Source organism: Pteronotus mesoamericanus, unplaced genomic scaffold (genome assembly GCF_021234165.1).
Source record: "Pteronotus mesoamericanus isolate MK-2021 breed Mesoamerican mustached bat unplaced genomic scaffold, CSHL_Meso_final scaffold_99, whole genome shotgun sequence".
NCBI classification, from domain to species: Eukaryota; Metazoa; Chordata; class Mammalia; order Chiroptera; family Mormoopidae; genus Pteronotus; species Pteronotus mesoamericanus.
This window is the reverse complement of record NW_026555330.1, coordinates 7,558,502-7,579,302: the sequence shown is the minus strand read 5'-3', so window position 1 is coordinate 7,579,302 and position 20,801 is coordinate 7,558,502. Positions and strand designations below refer to the sequence as shown.

General features: G+C 58.6%; 1 protein-coding gene across 3 annotated transcripts in view; it reads left to right on the top strand.

The window, feature by feature from the left end:
• SLC6A17 (solute carrier family 6 member 17) overlaps positions 1 to 14,943 on the top strand; it is a 43,954-nt gene extending 29,011 nt beyond the window's left edge. For all 3 annotated transcript variants that reach the window (XM_054564776.1, XM_054564777.1, XM_054564778.1), the window contains exons 7-12: positions 6,233 to 6,474; positions 6,737 to 6,929; positions 8,685 to 8,877; positions 9,089 to 9,248; positions 10,855 to 11,017; positions 11,295 to 14,943. In XM_054564776.1, the coding sequence (XP_054420751.1) occupies positions 6,233 to 6,474; positions 6,737 to 6,929; positions 8,685 to 8,877; positions 9,089 to 9,248; positions 10,855 to 11,017; positions 11,295 to 11,663 (1,320 nt within the window). In that variant the 3' untranslated portion in view covers positions 11,664 to 14,943. The remainder of the gene's footprint in view (positions 1 to 6,232; positions 6,475 to 6,736; positions 6,930 to 8,684; positions 8,878 to 9,088; positions 9,249 to 10,854; positions 11,018 to 11,294) is intronic.
• The last annotated feature ends 5,858 nt before the right edge of the window (positions 14,944 to 20,801 follow it).

The window sequence follows — 20,801 nt, the reverse complement described above, 5'->3', positions numbered from 1 at the left end:
AGCTGCTTCCAAAAGTCGCTTCTCTCACACAAGACACCTTTTTCTCACTCTCCACACTTAGGAAATTCCCGGAGTTTCAGGAGCTGTGACTGGGACTGTGGGTGAAGACCGAATAGGTTATCGATCACGAGACCGCAGCTGTACAACTCTGGTCTACTGACAGCCATTGAATTACACACTTAAAAAACCCAACAAGGGGGGAATTGATGCTGTGAGAGGGAAGGCAACCAATGTCCTTGAATGAGCAGGAGAGACGGGACCCGGGGCCCAAGCGGAGGAGTTAATCTAAGCGGCAGGGAGCACACGCTGTCCCCACAGGAACAGGAGGGACGGGCCAGCCCGTGGGCACAGATGCTGGCAGCTGCTCATCGCGGGCCTTCTCTTCCGCCTGTGCCCTTTCTCTCTGAGGAGTAGGAGGCAGGGTCACTCTTCCTGAGAGGAAGAATGGTGGAGGAGGGGCTGGAGGCCTAAGGAGGAGAGAGAGTGGCATGGGCTCCAGAGGTTAGGGGTCAGAGGTTAGGGGTCGGGGAGTGTGCGGTGAAGTGGACCAGCCTGGGACTTGCACGACCATGTGTTGTCCAGTCGGCGGTGCCCACTGCCTGCGGGGCACTGTCCCGTATGCCTTCCGTGTGTCAGCTCACTCAAACGTGTCCCAGCCCCAGACGTAGGTGTTGCTGTCGGCGCCGTTCTGACGTGGGCAACAGAAGGACAGAGCAGTTCGGTAACCTGTCCAAGGTCCCACCTGTCCAGGGCGCCAGGTGTGTGCTATGTGAGTTCCCCGGCTGTTTCGCTGCCGAGGGGCCAAGCCCCGAGGAGATGGAGGTTTGGATGTCCCCAGGGTGGGGAGTTTATCAAGTGGTGACAATGGAGAGATGGCAGGGGAGCTGAGAACGGAAGCAAGGACGGACCGTCAGCTAAGGGGTGAGGAAGGGGGGTTAGGGGGCACACAGGGGGAGTGGCAGGGAAGTGGAGCTGGGCCCCGGTGGGACTGAGGACTTTTGGGGTCCCCATACTTGAGCGAGTGAGCTGGCAAGACAGGGTGTTCGGAGTGCGGGATCCTTAACTCTGAGCTTATGTTGTAGTACAGATGTTACGACAAAGGCCGCGGCATGACCGCAGGGGTGGGGGAAGGACAAGAGCCCTGGGAGGGAGGCAGCAAAGGGACTGCGGGGCAGACTGTTGAAAGGGACACCGACGTAGATACTGAGGTCGCCCAGGATGGTGGCAGACGTTGTACTGGAGCGAGGAGGCAGCGCACAGTGGAACGCGGGGCAGTGACCTGGAGCGTCCCGGCGGCGTGCCTTCGCCTGAGAGGCCTACAGGGAAAGCCCGGGCGCTGGGCGTGGAGCCAGGCTTGCCTAGCCCTTCCCTGCCCGGCAGGCTCACCTGGGAGCTGTAGCAACAGGGCAAACGTGCCAGTCCTCAGGCCCACCCCTGCCTGTCACAATCATACGAGTGGACTAATGAATCTGATCGCTGGGTGTGGCGTCCAGTCTCTTCCAGGCTGGCCAGGTGCTCCTCAGGGGCAGCTGGGCTGGGGAACCCCGGAGTCAGAACAAAGAGGTGCGGGAACTGCCAGAGACGGGGGAGAGACAGGCGATTTTGCCGCTGCCAGGCCGAGTGCCTGGGTGGAGCAGGGTGCCAGCAGTAGGGAGGGGTGGAGGCTGGCGTTGGAGCCGGGGACAGGCCCCGTTGTCCCAGGTACAGTCCAGATGAAGAAGGACGGCCCCGGACGTGGACATCTTGCAGCAGCCGAGGTACATGGGGCTCAGGGGCTGAGGGGCCAGGCCTGGCGGTCCCTTAGGCAGACTGTGGGGATGAGGCAGAGAGGGGGCAGCTTGCCGGGAGCCCTGGAACACTGTGGGTTCCCAGACTGAGGAAGCATTGAGGCTGGGGACGAGGGCGGTGGCCCAGGAAGATGGAGAGCTCCGCTGACATCTCTGGTGAAAAGTAGGGGGAAAGGGGGAGGAATACACACACGCACACAGGCGTGTGCACAGATGTGTGTGTGTGTGTATAAATATACCACATTAATATCACCGGCAGGGTATGCAAGAAGCTGATGTCATGGCTGTGTCTAGGGAAGAGGAATGGGGCGTCTGGGATACAGAGGTGATGAAAAGGAGACATTTCTGGGGACCCTTTTTTTGCCTTTTGAGCTCTTGAAACCACGTGACTGCGGTACTCATGAGCAGCCACGATGGAAGGGGCCACGCCAGTCTCTGGGCTGGGCCCAGCGCACGCTGTGCTGTGGGCGCTGCCGCCTCCAGGGCCCCGACAAGCGAGCAGCCCTGACCAGTGAGCCAGGCAGGCGCTGGGCCAGGGGTGTGCGTGAGCCCGTAGAGAAGAGGAGGGCGCCCCGGCGAGTCCTGGAGGCCCGGGCAGGGAGGTCTGGGGTGGGGCTCCTTGGGGCCACCGCAGGAGCGAGGCTCCCGAGCAGGATGACGGGGCAGCCCAGCCCTGGAGCCAGAGGACTGGGTCCAGGTCCCAGCTCACGGCTCGGTGGGGCGGTCGGAGGGCAAGTTCCTCAGCCTGTCTGCTTCCTCAGCGGCAAGATGCGGTGGACCACCCGGGCTCCGTCCCAGTTGTCAGGGACGGCGCTGGGCTGGGGAGCGCCATGGGAGCAGCGGTATCAGCGCTCTCGTCCCTCCTGAAGGCAACCCTGCTCTTGGGCAGGGGGAACCCGGAGACCCAGAGCCACCTGGTGTCTCGCGGTCCCATCTGGCTGTGGCACGGGCAGGTGCCGGGCAGTACTGGGGGACAAGGGCGTGTGTTTCCGTCACAAACCCGCTCGGGCTGGGCGCTCAGCAGCAGCTCGTGGGGTCAAAAACCATCTTCGTGACACCCAGTCAAATGCCATGAAACCCCTTGTTCCCTGTGGGAGGGAGTGACTCGGCCATAGCGCCGAGGCCATGACAGGAAGCCGTTGCTCTGTTGCCGGGGAGCGCCCCGAGCAGGGTGTGAGCCTTGTCTCTGGGGGCACAGCCCGTTTCCACTTCTTGCAGTCACATTCTGATGTCCAGAAAGGACACTGAGCTTCCTAAGGTCTGGCCGCGGGTTCGTTCTCTGTTGCCACTATGGTCGGGACCTTGTTGAAATCATGCACCGTCACTCCTGGAATCCTGAAAGGTCCTCTTGAAGCTCAAGGAACAGCAGGCATTCAGTACTGAAGGTGCCTGACTCAGCTCATCTTAGGACACAGGCCAGCCTTTGTCTGCCTGTCTCTCTCTCGTCTTCCCGTCCTCACTCCCCGATTCTTTCCTTCTCTTCCATGGGTCAGGCATTGCTCCCACAAAGATGACAGCAGGTGGGCTTCATCCCCAAGAAGCACAAAGTGTTGAAAGGAAGACAGGCACATTCACCTGTAATTCAGGTATTGATGAGAGCTGTGAGAGCCCAGGACCTCCACTAGTTCTGCCAGAGGCAGTCAGGAAAAGCTTCAAAGAGGAGGTGATGTTTGCACTGGGTTTTGAGGTATACACAGGAGTTCATCAGAAAATGAGCAGGAGGGAGGAAATTCCCGGGCAAACACCACGGGCCGGAGGAGATCATGGTGCTTTTGAAGAGTAGCAAGTTCGCTGCAGTTGGAGTGTTCAGAACAGCATGGGAAAAGATTTTCCAGCCAATGGTAGGAAACCAACAAAGATATTTCAACACGCAAATGACAACCAGAGCTATGTCCCTCTCAGCCTGCCTCCGTTTCAGAACCATTTGCTTCTTTCTAGTTGGAACTCAACAAACTACCCAGGGCCCTCCCACCAGGACCAGGTTTCTAGCCTGAGAGCAGTGCCCAGGTTCAGGATTGGTAGAACTGTCATGATTGACATCTGTTACGTCAATGAACGCCAGCATAAGTAATCCTTCCACTCCTTTCTGGAATCTTCTGGGAGGATCTTTAAAAAAAACCAAACAAAACCCACCCAGGAGGGGGGAGGTGCAGAAGTTCTGTACCAGCAGGACTATGGTTACAGTAGTCCCCCCATATCTGCAGAGGATATGTTCCAAGACCCCGCAGTGGGTACCTAAAACTGTGCATAGAACTGGACCTTATGCACACCATGGTGTTTTCCTGTATATGCACACGTTTTCACTTAGAACAACCACTGTACAGCTCTCTTTGGCACATCTGAATTGCCAGCACCGCTACTCTCGCACTCTGGGGCCACCCTTAAGTAAAATAAGGGTGATGTGAACGCAGGCATGTGCTGCTTCAACAGTCGAGCTGATAGCCGAGGGGGCTACAAGTGACAGACCGTCCGGTAGCACGGACAGTGGATCGCTGGACAGAGGGATGAGTCATCCCAGGCCGGACGGTGTGACATTTCATCACACTACCCAGCATGGCGCACGACTTAAAACTTATGAATCATTTATTTCTGGAATTTTCCATTTAATATTTTTGGACTGCTGTTGACCATAGGTCCCTGAAACTGTGGAAAGCAAAACCGCCAATCAGGGAGGACTACTGTGTTTTTCTCTTTTTTATCCTCTTCAAAGTCCTGTTAGAGCAAGTTGAAACCTCTACTTTCTTAATCACAATGCCTGAATCCAAATAGCCCTGAAAAACAAAGGTGTTTTGTTTTCTTGCTCCGGGAACTCATTTTGTGGCAAAATGACCTGAACAGATATGAGGCTATTTATAGTCTTTATTGATTCACTTGGTGTGAATATTCATAGTGTGCGGCAGGAACCCGAATGGGTTTGATTACGGGTTTGTCCCAGACCCCGCTTGGGGCACTGTGTAATTAGGTGGCATATGCACTGTATTACCTGGCCACAGGACAATGAGAAACACAAGCCTGATTTCAAAACCAGCCTGGCCCCAGGGCAGCTGGGTAAGGAAGGGTGGGCTTGTGTTACTGTGCTTTCGGAATGAACAGGACCCGCTCCACTTCGGCCGTCTCGTTCTCCGTGCGTGCTCCGCTGTGACCGTTTTAAACCGCTTTGCCTGTCAGAACATTCAGCCTGCCTCTCCGGCCCCCCAGGCCCCCAGCAGGTGATCCTCGTCCTGCGTTACGGGCCAGCTGCGTCCGGAGACGGCATTCGGACGGCACCACGGCCTCCTGTGAGACGGTCTACGGTTTAGAAACTCCTCTGCCCCAGCCGGTGAGCTCAGTGGCTTTGAGCAAGCATTCCACCTTTGGGCCTGAGTCTACTCTTTCAAAATGTGAATAACGACCCCTGCCCCAACCCAGAATCCTCTGTCCTGCGAGGTCAGAGGCATTCTGTAGGACGAAGCGCTGCGAGGGGCCAGGTGTGAGCGGTGGCTGTGCGTTTGGTTCTCACAGTCGCTCGGGGAGGGAGACTCTGTTCTCGTTCCCACTTTTCCGTTGAGAAAACTGAGGCTCATAGAACAGGCGCAGCCACTTGCCTCAGCCTTCTCAGCTGATTAAAGCTGGGAGTCCGATGTAGAGAGATGGGGCGGCCTGACTCTAAAGCCCTGGGCTGGGCCCACGCCGTGGTCCCTGCTCTAACAAACAGTAAAAGGAGAACAGACGTGAAAACGCTTTGGAAATTGCTCCCTGCCTTCTAGAGGCTGTTGTGGTTCAGGTTCCTGCCAGGTCTGGGAGCAGATGGGGAACTGGGCAGGGGCTGGTCCTCTCCAGGAAGGATGAGTGGGGCGAGGTGGGGTTCCTCTGTGACGTGGAGCACGTAGGTGTGTGAATGAACATTGGGTCTTTTATTTCTGGGCAAGGGAACGTGAGTAGGCAGGAGGAAGACGTTGGTGTCTTTTTTTGTGGTCTGAGGTGGAGGGAGGCCTTGATGCTCTTAGTTCTCTTGTGCTGTTGTGCAGGCTGCACACTGAGTAACTCCAGGAGGGTGCCATTCACACTCTAGTCTAAGAGACTGGCCCTCCCTGGGGTCGTGCACCACCCGTTATACCTGATGGCCCCGGCGATGTTCCTTCCTGTGTTGGCCCTGTGGTAAGCAATGACAGCAGTTAAAATGAACGGACTCTGCGAGCACCCAGTGTTTATTTTCTCTTACCTAAGCCTGACGATGATGCTGTGAAGTTGATGCTCTTGGGATCTGTGTTTTACAGGCGGGGAAAGGGTTACAGAGGGATTAGGGGAAATGCCCTGGGGCACACGGCTTGTTCCCCTTGTGCCAAGGAGCCTCCGAACTCCACTTAGGCTGAGGGAAGGCAGGCCGTGGGGATGCCATGGCGCTTCACTGCAACCATCACTGTGTGTCTGTTTTCCTCCCCTGGCCACGGTCCCCTCCCACACAGCTGGACAAGATGCTGGACCCGCAGGTGTGGCGGGAGGCGGCCACGCAGGTCTTCTTCGCCCTGGGGCTGGGTTTCGGGGGCGTCATCGCCTTCTCCAGCTACAACAAGCAGGACAACAACTGCCACTTCGACGCCGCCCTCGTGTCCTTCATCAACTTCTTCACCTCGGTGCTGGCCACCCTCGTGGTGTTTGCTGTGCTGGGCTTCAAGGCCAACATCATGAATGAGAAATGCGTGGTCGAGTAGGTGGCACCTCTCCCTGGCCCCTCCTCCTCCCTGTCCACGCCACCCAGGGGAGCAGGCGGGCTGTGGATACGGAGGCCCTGTCTCCCCAGGCTGGAGGATGGAGCTCGGAGGAGCTCTCTATCTCTGGACCACAGGGACAGATCGACAGATGTCACTGTTGATGGCCGGGGGTGGGGATCCTGCCTGGGTGCCGGGGAGGTGCCCCCAGGATCGGGCTCACCTGCCTTTTTGCTGGGTCCCCGCCCCTTCCCGCTGCAGGAACGCCGAGAAAATCCTGGGGTACCTCCACAGCAACGTCCTGAGCCGGGACCTCATCCCTCCCCACGTCAATTTCTCCCACCTGACCACCAAGGACTACTCGGAGATGTACAAGGTCATCATGACCGTCAAGGAGGACCGTTTCTCAGCCCTGGGCCTCGATCCCTGCCTGCTGGAGGATGAGCTGAACAAGGTGTGGGACAGGCTGCCGTCCCCGGGACGGGCTGGGCGGCAGACAGGCCGCGGGGCTCATTCGTGCACTTGGTGAGCGAGGGCCTACTGTGTGTCCCGAGGGGGAGAGAGGAAAGGTATCAGCTCAGTCCCCTGCCCTGAGGTAGGGTGAGCCTTGGTGAGGGGACGAGGCTGACACATGCATCCCAGAAATTGCAGGGAGAGTGTGGGCGACTTTCATGTTTATTGCGTGGGTTTCCTGTGCACCGGTCACTGCCACATGTCACACACTCAGAACAGTGCCCTGTGCACGGCAAACAGAAAATAACTGTTTATATCAGCATCTGCCCTTTGCGCTCTGTCCCCTTTGGCCCTTGTGACAAAGTCCTGAGTTAATATTGTCTCAGTTTTACAGGTGAGCAGCTCCTAAGTGGCAGCTGGGTCAGAGTCTCACACCTAGTCAGTAGAGAAGCCGGGGTTCAAGCCCCCCCGGCTCTGAGTCACCCCTTGCTGCTTCTGCCACCTCCCCCGGCTGTCCCCACTGCCCACTCTGACTCCCGTGGCCACAAGGCCCCTCAGACCCTAGGGTAGGACAGGGGATGCCTCTCCCTCATTAACGCTCAGGCCCAAGTTCAGACACCTTGCCCTGTCCCTATTTGTACAACCAGAAGCTTTCGATGTGACTGTTCTGTGAGGAGGGCAACAGGAGAGAGATGTGCCCACAGGGTTTTGGGACCTGGCTGGTGGGGCCCACGGGGCCCGCGGGGACAGGGCCAGCTCCCTTCGCCCTTGTCCAGGAGGCAGGGAAGGTGACACTCTCTGTGAGACATCTGAGCTCCCTGTTAAGCTGGCTGCCGTCTCTGGGCGCCACCCTCACGCCGAGGGAGCTGTGTCCTGTGCCCCTGACCTGTTCCCATGTGAGCAAGGGCAAAGGGGCTCCTCCCGGGGACCCTGCCCCCTTCCCTCCCCAGGCGTCGGGCAGCATCTGGGACGTCCCCCTTCCCCGACACCCTGCCTGCTCTCACGGGTGTGGCTTGGGTCTCTGAATAAAACCAGGATTGTAGCGGTGTTCTCTCTGCTACCACCTTGATAACATCCACATGACAGGAATTGCACGCTCACACAATTGGGGAGCTGCCCCTGCAGCCTCCGGATGTTACACGACAGCGGACGAGTGATGTCAGTGGGCAGCGTGTGGCCGTCGCCCCATGAGCGGGGGCCCAAGCATCACAGCGCTGGTTCTCTACCTTGGCTGCCCACCGGAGTCAGCTGGGGGCTCTGTAACACCCTGGTGCCCAGCTTTACCTCCAGACCAGTCCAGTCATTGTCCCTGGGGTGAGACCCAGGCACGGGTGTTTCTAAAGGCTCCTCTGCGATCCCGTGGGGCAGCCGTGGCTGAGATCACGCTGTTGAGGACTGGAGATGAGAAGCAATCAGGGAAGACTTCCTAGAGGAGGAGTGTTTTGCACTGAGTGTGTTTCTAAAAGGGCATCTTCCTCTGAATTCCCTGGGGCCCTGGTACAGCTTGAGGATTCTAGGCCTCACAGCTGAACTCCTGAACCACTTGTTGTTTTACTCCCTTTGGGGGGATGGATTCTGATGCCCACTCAAATGTGAGCGCCATTGGCCAAAGAAGCTGGATGTAGGTGGGGGTGAGAACCCCTGGGAAAGAGGGAGGAGTCGGTCCTGAAGCCCTGAGGGCAGGGAGAGCAAAGCCAGCGGCTCCCAGGGTGGGCGTGGGCCCTCACGGAGCCCTCGCCCCGCCCCCTCCCCGCAGTCCGTGCAGGGCACCGGCCTGGCCTTCATCGCCTTCACTGAGGCCATGACGCACTTCCCCGCCTCCCCGTTCTGGTCCGTCATGTTCTTCCTGATGCTCATCAACCTGGGCCTGGGCAGCATGATCGGGACCATGGCCGGCATTACCACGCCCATCATCGACACCTTCAAGGTGCCCAAGGAGATGTTCACAGGTAACTCCTCCTGGCCTGTGGGCTGTCCTTGGGGACAATGACGGGGTTGTGGCTCGTAGAAACACTGGGCTCTGACCCAGTCGCTCCGGACCCACAGGGCTGGGCCTGCTGGAGGGAGGGGTGGGACGGGAGGGGCCTGGGTGCCCCCAAGACCCCCGGGCCCCGCCCACCCGCACCTCTGCCCCCACACCGGCCTCCCGGCTCTCTGTAGTGGGCTGCTGTGTCTTTGCATTCCTCGTGGGGCTGTTGTTCGTCCAGCGCTCCGGAAACTACTTTGTCACCATGTTTGATGACTACTCGGCCACCCTGCCGCTCACCCTCATTGTCATCCTTGAGAACATCGCTGTGGCCTGGATCTATGGAACCAAGAAGTAAGGGGGCCGTAGGGGAGAAGTGTGGACAGGGGGCGGGGTCTGTCCCACCTGCCCCCTCCCCGAGGGCACCGTATTCCCACAGCTGCTGTGAGGGGGCAGAGGATCACAGAGTCGGAATGTCAGAGCCGGAAGTTCAGGTCGTTTGGAGAACCCAGGGCTCAGAGGGAGGCATCATGGCGGGTGAGAGGCAGAGCCAGGCCGAGGACGGGAGCCTCCTGGGTCCAGGTCCTGACATCGCCCTACACTACCTGAAATCGCTGCACCTGTCCTGGGTACTGACTCCTCAGACTTCTTGAAGCTTAAGCACCCAGTGGGTGCACAAGGAGCCCCTGCCCCCCAAGTGCTCACAGGCTTCCACAGCCTAACCCGCGGCTTTGAGGCTATTTACAAAGGGGTGTGAGGCGGGGTGTGGTTGGGGCCTGAAGCTGCGGGTTGATGGGTAAGAGAATTCAGCTGTAAGAAAGGATGGGCTCTCGGGGCCTGAGCCGGGGGCAGACCTCTGCTCACCGTCAGCCCCGGCCTCGTTGCTCATTTAAGAACCAGCCTGTATCCCCAGAAAGCCCCAGGACCAGGTCCCGCCCCCTTGCTCAAGGCCCGGGCTCCGCCGACCCACTCAGCCTGACCCTCCCCTGACGTCGGACCTGGCCTCTGAATCAGGCTCGCTCCCTGTCCCGGATACAGCACCCACTTCCCGGGAGGGTGCAGGAGGGGCAGGGATGACATAGGGAGCCGTGCCGTGAGCCCAGGCTGGGACGCGCTGCTAGAAGGTTCTGACTCTTTAGCCCTTTCTCAGAATATTATTTTTAAATGCTTATGATAAAATATATAGTATCGTGTGGGCAACTCAATTTATTGAAAATTAGCCAAATGTTTTAAATCTGAGATGTTGTAGTATCTGTGTACTTTATTTTTACTGCATGACGTTGCAAGACCTAGCTATGGGTCTAATAACAATGGTAACTTTAAATTAGCAGTGAGAATCAATGGTATTTGTAGGTATCTTCGGCTGTAATGTGACAGGAAAGTGTCTGAGATTTAATCCATTGCTGGCGGAGTCCCAGGTAGTTAATACGACTCTGGTTGCTTGCATGTATAATAGAAAGAAGTGCAATATTTCAGTTAGGTATTATCGAGGTTAGGTATTAAAGATGATGTTTTAAATGCCACATCATGGACATGGCCTGCTAGCCCCCCAGAATTCCACCCACTGGTGGGGTAGTTAGAAACCCCTGAGTTAGGGCAGACTTCTGGACCCTAGGGAAGGTGCACTTCCACCCCTTTTCCAGCAGGGGGAGTCTAGAGCCAAGCCATGGAGGCGGGTGGCGCCCAGAACACAGAGCCCTCCGGTGTGCCCCTTGCGGTGTATCACATCCTTGGGTGGGGTGTGGCTTGCTGTAGTCAGAGCAGGTTAGAGGAAGGCAGCAGAACCTTCCCAGAGGCCAGCGGGGCCACAGATAATATACCAGGAGCCTTGAGTGTGAAGAATGGGAGAGCCTGGGAGGAATGGAGTGGTCAGGGAAGGCTTCCTGGAGGAGGAGGCTTTGGGGGACTGCACAGGTGCAGTGGGGGTACCAACTTCTGGGCCCTTCACTGCACCTGGCAGGTTCATGCAGGAGCTGACAGAGATGCTGGGCTTCCGGCCCTACCGCTTCTATTTCTACATGTGGAAGTTCGTGTCTCCGCTGTGCATGGCTGTGCTCACCACGGCCAGCATCATCCAGCTGGGAGTCACACCCCCAGGCTACAGCGCCTGGATCCGAGAGGAGGTGAGGGATGGCAGCCAGGGGCCTCAGGACCGAGGGTCCGGGAGGCCGACGCACCTGTCCGGTCTTCCTAACCCGTGTTTTGTTTCCATGTGGGGGAGTGGCATAATGCCTCCTTTTTCCAAGTGTAGGAACTGGGACGCAGGGGGCCAGCTAGCTCAAGCGGGGACCCCTGCTGGGGCCAGGGCAGCGGGGGGGGGGGGAAGGGCGGGAGGAGGGGGTCCAGGCAGGTGAGGCCGTGGCAGTGTTGGGCAGCAGCTCCCCGCCCCGTCTGCCCTAGGCTGCCGAGCGCTACCTGTACTTCCCTAACTGGGCCATGGCCCTCCTGATCACCCTCATCGTCGTGGCGACCCTGCCCATCCCTGTGGTCTTCATCCTGAGACACTTCCACCTGCTCTCCGATGGCTCCAACACGCTCTCCGTGTCCTACAAGAAGGGCCGCATGATGAAGGACATCTCCAACCTGGAGGAGAACGATGAGACCCGCTTCATCCTCAACAAGGTGCCCAGCGAGGCGCCCTCGCCCATGCCCACGCACCGCTCCTACCTGGGGCCTGGGAGCACGTCGCCCCTGGAGCCCAGCGGGGACCCCAATGGACGCTACGGGAGCGGCTACCTCCTGGCCAGCACCCCGGAGTCAGAGCTGTGACCCCCGGCGCCCCCTCCGCCCACCTCCCTCTGCACCCAGCCAGCCCCAGCCCCAGCCTGGCCGCCCCTCCCAAGAGAGGGGTCTGCCCTGACTCACCCCCCACCCCATCCGGTCCCAGCCAACTCTGCTCCCCAGGCCTGGGTGGGGGCCGCGCCATCCTACTCTCGGACATCTCCCCAGATGGTGGCCAAACAATTGGAATAATCCCGAAGTTCTGATTCTTGGCACCAGGGGAGACCCCAAGGGGCCCCTTTCGGGGTCCCTCCACCCTCGTTCTCTCCCCTTAACTTGCTACCCGCAGTTCTTAGGTCTCAGAGTCCCTCTGTGCTGCCAGGTGGTGGTGGCGGCAGCAGGCACTGGGGCGGGGTGGGGGGCACCTCAGAGGCTGCTGGTCGAAGGATGGGGACGGGACAGGTGCGCCAGCCGCTGGGGCTCAGGCTTGGGGTTGTATGAGGTGCAGTGCCCTGGCAGCAGGGGGCTAGGGGCTCCCCCACCCCCAGCTCGAGGGGCGCCCTCCGCTGTCCTAGGTTCTGCCTGGGAGGGTGATGACTCGGCTTGAACCGTCCTACCTCCATTAGGGCTTAGGCGTCTCCTGTCCGCTCCCACCCCTGGCCCCATCCTGAGCCCGGGGTGGCGGCCTCTGCTTTTCCTTGAGGTTCCCAGAGCACACTTGCCCACAGCACAGTTCGGATGGTTCGGAGCACAACTGCAAAGCACATCTGCCTCATCTCACTCGGGCCCCTGCTTTCTCTCTAGTGGCAGCTTCTCCCCTGGAACGAGGTCCCTGGACTTCAGGGGCCTACACCCGGGAAGCTCGGCACCTGGGCAAAGAGATAAGCCCACTGTCCCCTGGGGCTGCCCCTCACCCTCTGCCGTGGAGGCACAGCTCCCTGGGCTTGCATCAGGGACAGACCCCTCAGGAGCCTTTCCCAAGGCACCTGGCCCATATCCACCAGGGCCACAGGCAGCGCTGTGGACCCTGGGGGTTGCCAAGGAGAGGGGCTGGGTCTCCGTCCTGGGGCCAGCGCCCCCGGCATCCCCCAACCCCAACTCCGACCTTCTGGCTGACCCTGGAGTAGGGCTGGGAGGGTTAGAACCTCACTGGAGAGCGAGTGTCTGCAGAGGGGTGGATGGACCAATGGAAGGATGGGTGGATGGATGGGCGGATGGATGGATGGATGGATGGAGGGTAGGCAGGAAGGCAGACGGGCCGGGACAGCAGGCCTCTGAGAGCTGTGGTGGGGAGGGAAGGAACAGGCCACAGTGCCAGGCCTGGGCACCTTGACAGAGGGTCCTGAGTCACTTGGGGTGGGATCAGACTAGGCCCAGGGTTCCCTCTGTCCTCCCTTAGTCCCTTGCCCTTCGCTGGGGGTCCATCCCCCATCCCGCCATCTTTCTGACTCGCCCGTCCTCCCTCCTCCCATTTCTGGCCCTCTCAGCCCCACCCGCCCTTCCGGAGCATGACGGGACCGGGCCTCCCTGGAGAAGGAGCCTTTGGAGCACAACACCCCGCCTCAGGCGCCCTCACCCAACACCACCTCCTAGTGGCCCCAAGCCTAGTCCCAGCCAATTTAGCACCAGGAAAAGCAAGGCCCCAGGAGGGACACTCTGCTATATATACTCCTCTGTGTATCCTATTTCTCTTGTATAGTCAATCTGTATATGTGGGTGTAAATGCTGTTAAATGACAAACCCAATATTATCCTGTGGCTGGTGGACTATTTCCATCCTCAGTGCTGTACAGATCTATTTTCATTGTATATTTGATATATTTTTAATTTTGTAGCTTGTGGCTGGGCCAGGCCCCAGCCCACCAGCCCACCAGCCCGCGACCGGGACTCGGGGGCACCTGCTTGGTCGCTGCGGGCTGGGGAGCACTCCGAGCCTCTCGCCGTCGGCTGTCCCGGCTGTCTGTGGTGTTGGTAGCGGTAGGGCCCAGAGCTTGATGCGCGTGTGTGTGTGTACGTGTGTGGTGTGTGCACATATGTGGGTGTGGCTGTGTGTAGGGTGTGGCTTGCGAACCCCAGTGTTCACCACGTTCCAGCAGACCCCGCTGCCCTCCCTGCCACCCCCTCCCCCTCTCAGCCAGGCCTCGGGGCCAGGCCTGCCGGAAGGTGGGCTTTTCTGGCCGGTGACTCATTGCCTTCACACCACTGGCTTGCCGAGGCTGGGAAGGAGGGACCTTGTGGGGGCGGGAAAGCCCCACGTTGATTTTTCCAGTCAACTTCTTGCTGTCTCCCCTGGAACCCCAAACTCTTCGTCCTGAGGAAAGCCCCGGGCTTCTGAAGGTGGTGAGGCCCAGGAAGCCACTTCACAGAGCCTGTGTCCGGCATTTGCTTTGTGACAGTCCCAACAGTGTTCAGGAGGGAACAGCTGACTGTCCCCCATGCGACCGGCATGCACACCTTTGCTCCCTCCTCAGGGGGGCTGCAAGTGGGGCAAGGCCAGGGCAGGTGGGGCCTCTGAGGAGGTAAGATCCAGCCCCAGGCTTCCTGGGGGAGCAGGAGGTGGCCCCACCTCCCTGCACGGGGTCCCCACCCCCCGGCTTTGGTGCTGTCCTGCAACGTCCGCAGGAGACAGAGCGGACTGCAGGGCAGGGCGTGCCCGAAGCGTCCCCGGAAGCGTCCCCTGCTCCCTGCCCTCCTGCCCAATCACCAGCTTCTCGCTCAGGGAGCTTTGTCGCTGAGGCAGCTTGAAGCCCGAGCCCCAGCCGGGGCTGGACAGGCGGGGCACTCAATTGATGCCAGTGAGGGTGGCTTTGCCCTCCAGCAATAAATCTGCAGGGACTGCTGCTGCCCTAGCGCCGGGAGAAGCCGCGAGGCTGGGGCGGGAGGCCGTGTGGGCCCAGCCCCGGGCAGGCCCGCAGTATCTCGGGCAGCGGGGAGGGGCGGCCCTTCCACCTGCCTCACGACTGCACCCCCGCCACTGCCCCCAGAGGCGGCCTCACGGCGGAGGAGAGGAGAGGCTGGCAGGTTGGAAGGCACCTGGCCACCTGAGCGTCCACTAGGCCCTGAAACTGGGGCCCGCTGCCCTTTCTGCGGGGCCGACGACTGGGGCTGGGGACCAGGCCCGGGCCCCTCCTCATCCCACGCACTGCTTCGTACAGACCCAAGGACACACAGCAAAAGCATCGCTAAGTTCCGGCGCAGGCTCAGAACAGCTCAAGTCCATGTGCCCATGGCTGGCCAGAGCCCCGAGTAGGGCAAGACCACTCAGCCCAGGGGAGGGGACGAGGTGTTGTCACCCTGGAGCCCTTCCTTCCTCTCTACTCCCCCCATGGTGTACAATAAAGTGTCTGTTCTTACCAACCACCTCTTGCCTTTCTGACCTGCCTGGGATCGGTGGCAGGGGGCGGGAGGGGGGAGGGGATGGAGGGAATGTTGGGATAAAAGCTTAGATGGGATGCGGTGGGACCTGTGGGTGTAGCTGGCCGGCTGCGGACTTACGGAGGATGAGGAGGGACATGTACTTATTCTCCTAGGGACTGTCCTTGCAGCAGGACTTCCTGGGCTCTGAGTGCCCAACACTTCCCATCACGTGTGACCTTCGCCACAGCAGCTCTCGGGGGAATATACAGCTGACCCTTGGGCAACACGAGCTTGCACTGCATGGCAGCACTGACACGTGGGGTTTTTTTCAATAAATATACAGCTGGCCGGCCATATCCACGGTTTTCACATCTATATGTTCAACCAACTCTGGGTGGAAGACAGAATTTCCAATCTGCAGCCGGGAAGCCTGACTCTCTGCTCTTCTATGGCATCTGACATACGGAACCTGATTGTATATAGGTTTTTGACTGCGTTGTTCAAGGGTCAGCTTGCTGTCAGGTTTTTGGGATTCAACGTAAGGACGGTGTTTGGTGTCCACTTGCGGGGCCTTGAGGGGGACGCTCCTGCCCTGCCTTACTGCCAGGAAGAGCTACACCTGTCAGCTCTGCAAGGTTGGTGTGTGGAGGCCCACCGCAGGGAAGGACGGGGGCGGGGCGGGGGGCGGGGGCACGGCGCTCGGAGGCCTGGGAGCCAGGCAGGGGCCAGCGGGGGACTGGCGAGTTTGTGGGAGCAAGCCGCATTCTAAGCTGTAAGGGAGCGGCCCCTCTCGTCAAGTACAAGGTGAAGATGAAATACGGGATTTGTCATTACCCACTTTTCTCAAATTTCAATCCCGAGCAGTGAGCACCCAAGGAGTTGGTTGGAGGGGGAGGTGCTTCTTCTTGCTGCGCCCTCAAGGATCCCCGACAGGACAGCGGCTGAAGCAGGAGGTTTGACGCTCGGGGGAGGGGGAGGGGAAGGGCCGGCTCCCACCGCGCCCCTCTCAGGCCTGGAATGAAGCTGTCTGAGCACGACACACACAGCCCAGTCCCCCATGGAACTTCCTCTTCCTTCTCTGGCCAGAGAAGACAGTGCTGTTCCAGGAATCGCCAGCAGATGGCAGGAAAACCTTTCTATCCAGACCTTGGTCCACTCCCCCTCCATCACTAACTGCCTTTGTGGATTAATTTATTCGTTGCACAAATATTTATTAAGCATCCACTGTGACAGGCTCTGTGCCAGCTAAGGACACTCAAATATAAACAAATCACCCCCCACTGTTCTGAGTGGGGAAGGCAGGGAAGGGAACCCCTCCACCTTCGCTCCCGACTCGAAGTCTCCCCATAAACCTCCTGAACACGGAATGTCTTGGTCCTGGAAATCTCACGCCTCGAAAATTTATCCAACCCTTTGGTCTAAGGTAATGTTTTTGGTTGAAGTGTTAACCCTCCTGTCAGAGGACACACACACATGCCTTAAGAAGCAGTAAAACAAGGGCTCGGTTTTGAGGGAGCCAGGAAGCCAGACTTTCCAAGTTCAAGTTCAAATGCCAGCCCGGCCTATTGCTTCCTGGGAGCTCTAGAGCAAGTTATTTAATGCCTCTGTGCTTACATTTCCTAGTCTGTAAAATAGATACAATGAAAGGATTGAAACTAGACGATGCATATTGTGAGGTATCAAGTTACCCCAAACCTTAGTGGCTTAACACAGCCGTTTTATTATGTCTCATGGTGTCTTGAGGGAGGGAGTCAGGCAGAGCTTGTGAGTGACTCTCCTGGTGGCAACTGAGGTCACTCAGGGTGTTCGACTGGCAGGGGAGCTGGTCGGATGGATCCAAGGCAGCCTCGTCATGTTCATCCAAACGGCCGGCACGTCAGCAGAACGGCTGCAAGGCTGGGCTCAGCGGGTCTCCAGGGGAGCGTCTACTGCTGACCACTCTAGCGTCACTCATCTCTGGGTGGCGGTACTTCTTCCATGGTGGCTCAGAGAGACCATTTCAAGGGACAGGAGGTGGAAGCTGCCACTTCTTGAGACCTGGGCCTCAAAAAAGGCTGTGCCACTTCTGCTGTATTCTAGGGGTCACGGCATCTGCCTAAGGTTAATGAGAAGGACTTGTTGGTGGGAAGGAAGGGGCCGAAGAACTGGCGGCTGCCCGTGTAATGGGTCTATTCCAGGGGCTGAGGGACCTCCAGTCATCTGCCGCTGTGAGGGTACTTTCTCCTCAGGGGGTGTCAGCTTAGAGGCATAGGACAGGGCTGAGTTTGGGTCCTGGGTGGAGGGAACAGACAGGGAGGAAGTGAAGGACAAGGGGCGGACAGGAGAGACAGCTTCCTCTGCCCCATGTGTGCCAGAAGTGGGTGGCGTGAAGTAGGTTTGAACCATAGCTTTGTCCCCAACCGCACGACTTTTGCTAAGCCACTTATCTCTCTGACCCTGTTTTCTAATGTAAAAGGAGAATGACAAAAAATCTCTTTCTTGCACAGATGGTGTGAGGAAAATTAAAAAAAAAAAACCCTCCTGGAATACCTACTGGAATACAGTATAGATTTTTTTCCAGATGGAACAGAATAGGTGCTTATTAAATATTAGCTTCCTTCTTGTGACCAACTGTAAGTCCTTGGCCTGCTTCATTCTGGAGGCCCCATGGCCCACACAATGAGACTTGTCCCAGAGCTATTCAGGAAGGACAGTGTCAGCCGAAAACCCAAGGAAGCCCCGGAAGGAGGCAAGAGAAGGCACGTTTCCAGGAAAGGAAGTATCAGATCGTGGGGGTCTTGCTGTTACTGCATGTCCTCCTTGAATCAGGGAGGAAAAATGCCTGCTTTGACCAGCACGTATGACAGAAGTGGTACTCTGTGACTTTCGAGTTGTTCTGTGGTCCTGACCCAGCTGCTATGTAAAAAGCCCAGCTGCCCTGAGACTTCCCGTGTCTGCGGGTGACAATTTCAACCCAAGCCAACCTCCAGCATCAACGGCCAGCCCGGTGACCGTGCCCTGGCGGACGAGCCCTGGTGAGCGGGCAGCCCGGCTGGCCTTCGGGCGTTCCCACGCCCCGCTGCGGGGCCCTAAACAAGAACTGTCCAACTCAGCCCTTTCTAACTCCCTGACCCATAGAATCATGAACCAAATAAAACGCCTGTGGGGTTTATACCACTAAATTGCAGAACTCATTGGCCTCAGAGCAGTAGTAACCACAGGAAACTTAGTGATTATATGGCCCAACATCCTCGTAGGACTGTTGGGGACACTGAGGCCCAGAGGAGGGAAGGGTTCTACCCAGAATTCCCACAATCAAGCAGGGGGGAAAACGGTCCAAGCTTGGGTTTCTTGACTCTCAGGCCAGTGCACCCTCTGGGACAGCAAGCTGCCAACAGGATGGGTTCCCCCCTTCTTTCCCAGACCCTCCCCCACCACGTCCAATTATCGGGCATGAACTGAGTGTTCTGAGGGCCCAGGATTGCGCTCATCACTGAGGATACACAAAGAAGGATCGGGCAGGGCCCCTGCCTCACGGAGGACCTGACTCGGAACGTCCCGCCGCCCCCACGGCAGCTGGTGCCAGGCGCGCCATTGTGTTCTTTACTTACATTTTCTTACGTAGGAAGAAGCCCGGGGAGTGAGGAGATTACGTCTGTCCCTCAACAACAAACAAACTATTGTTAGGGTTATGCCGTGCCAGGCAAGGAGCCGCGGAGCAGGGAGCCAGTCTGATCCCCCTGTGGCTCCCTGGGTCGCAGCGGGCTGGGTGCTGGGTCTCCGATCTTCCCAGGCGGACCCAAGCAGGGAGGGTCCCTGGGCTTCATGAGCACCTAAGAGGAGCCCAAGTGTGGTCTGCCTCTCCAGACAACTGCTTCCCCTCCCCCAGGACACTGCTGGAGGGGACCGGGTCCATCAGGACTAATTAACTACACTGATGAAATGAGCCAGTTTTGCTGGAATTTAGCCCAGGTGGGAGGAATCTGTACTTTTCAAGATGGAGACATGCCGAGTGCCAGGGCGTCTTGCCAGCCGGGCCCTGCGCTGACGGACTCAACGCGGGTGTTCTCTGGGCGTAGGCCGGGTGTCTACCGCAGCCGCCTTGAGCGAAGAGGGTTCTGGGGGTCCACTCAGCTGGCCCTGGCCTAGTGATTCCCGTGAACCCTGTCCTCCCTGCAGAGGCCAGGTGGCTCCTGGGTCGTTCTCTGCCCTCGACCCAGGCCCAGCTCAGTCTCCCAGAACTCACTGCTTGCTGCTCCTTAGGCCTGAAATCTCTCGAGGAGAGCGTGCCTGTGAGCTGGCACTCCGGTCCCTCCCGGCCCTTTGATTCCAAGTCCACGGTTCACCAGCTCTGAGTCCTGGCCAGGCCAGAGCTTGTGGCCCACACCCTTCGGGTCCTTTCCCTCTTGGAGCTGCGCCATCCAAGGCCATACTAGGAGTTCCCCAGAGCCCAGAATACACCTTCACGAAAATTTTCACAGCAACCCAAACCCCGCAGAGCCGTTCTAGCTGGCCTCCATGCTGGGTCCCCTCAGGCCCCTCTTGGGAAGGCTCTCAGCTTTGACCTGGAGCCTGCAAGTCTCTGCACGCACCGGTGGGGGGTGGGGGATGGAGGTGGGAGGCAGGGTTAAATGAACTGATAAGCAGCCCAGGGGCTTGCAGCTGCCTCTCACCCTCCCTTCCCTTCTCCTTCCTTGAGGGGAAGAGCCCTATCACCTTCCCCTCAGTGTTGATGGCTGATAAAGCAATTCAATTAACTGGGCGGGGAACAAGGCCGGCTGGGAAAGGGTGCTGGCTCCTGGACCCGAACCCGAGGGAGAAGTGGGTGGCCCCTGGCCGGAGCGAGAACGCCGAAACAGGGAGGCGTGGGTAGCAAAGGCTGGGGCCTAAGCTTGGCAGCCAAGGGGCCTGCTACCAGGCCTGGAGCGCCCCCGCACAAGCAGAGTCCAAAGGAGAGATCGGATGGCTCCTGTCACCCCGGAGTGGCCGAGCCCCATCCCAGGCTCCCATGGGGAGAGGAAAAGGGGGAATGGCTTCGATGTCAGGCTCTCAAGCTTCCGCCTGGCAGGACCTGCCACAGCTCTGAGAACAAAGACCCTATCTGCGGGGCTGTAGAAAAGCTGCAGCTGCTCGGGAGGCCCCGTGTGTCACTCTGGACTCTACTGTGCTCCTCCGAGTCTCTTGCCGTCCTTGGATTCCCGGTGAGGGACGCTGGCGGTGGCTGACACTTCAGCCTGAACTGGCGCCTAGACAGACGTTCACTCCTGATAGCCAGAAGATACCACAGCACCAAGGGGACGAAGGTGGAGAAGTGACAGCGGAAGGAAAGAAACCTGTAGAATTAGGGACTTCCAACTGGGAGTGCTTCACAGTTCTGCTTAAGCCTGCCGGTTATCAAGGTCTTGGGGGAATGGAAAAGGGAAGGAGCAGGCGGAGTCCCAGATGGTAGGGTTATGCTCGCAGCGATACCCGAGGTCCTGGAACTGACAGGAAGTCCAGAATCAGTTGCCACCTCACCGGTTGGCCCTCTTTTCTCTTGATCACCACAGCCCGGAGCTGAAGCAAAGTGTTACACAGGGTCTCCCAGAACCACCAGGGGGCAGCACCCACCTGTCTACAATAGACTCACTGCGGGTTAGGCAGGGGGCTCTCCTCCACTTCTGGGTTCTGCGCTTTGGGGAAACAGCATGACCTCATACGCACAGAACGGATGGGAGACGAGCCCTATGATGCCATCTGCGGCATACTGAATGCCCCCGAAAATCCCTAAAGAAAGGAATTAGCCCAGGGCTCAGAATAAAACCTTCATGCTGCGCTGAGGGCTTCTCTGGAGGCCAGTGGCCTGAGGCTG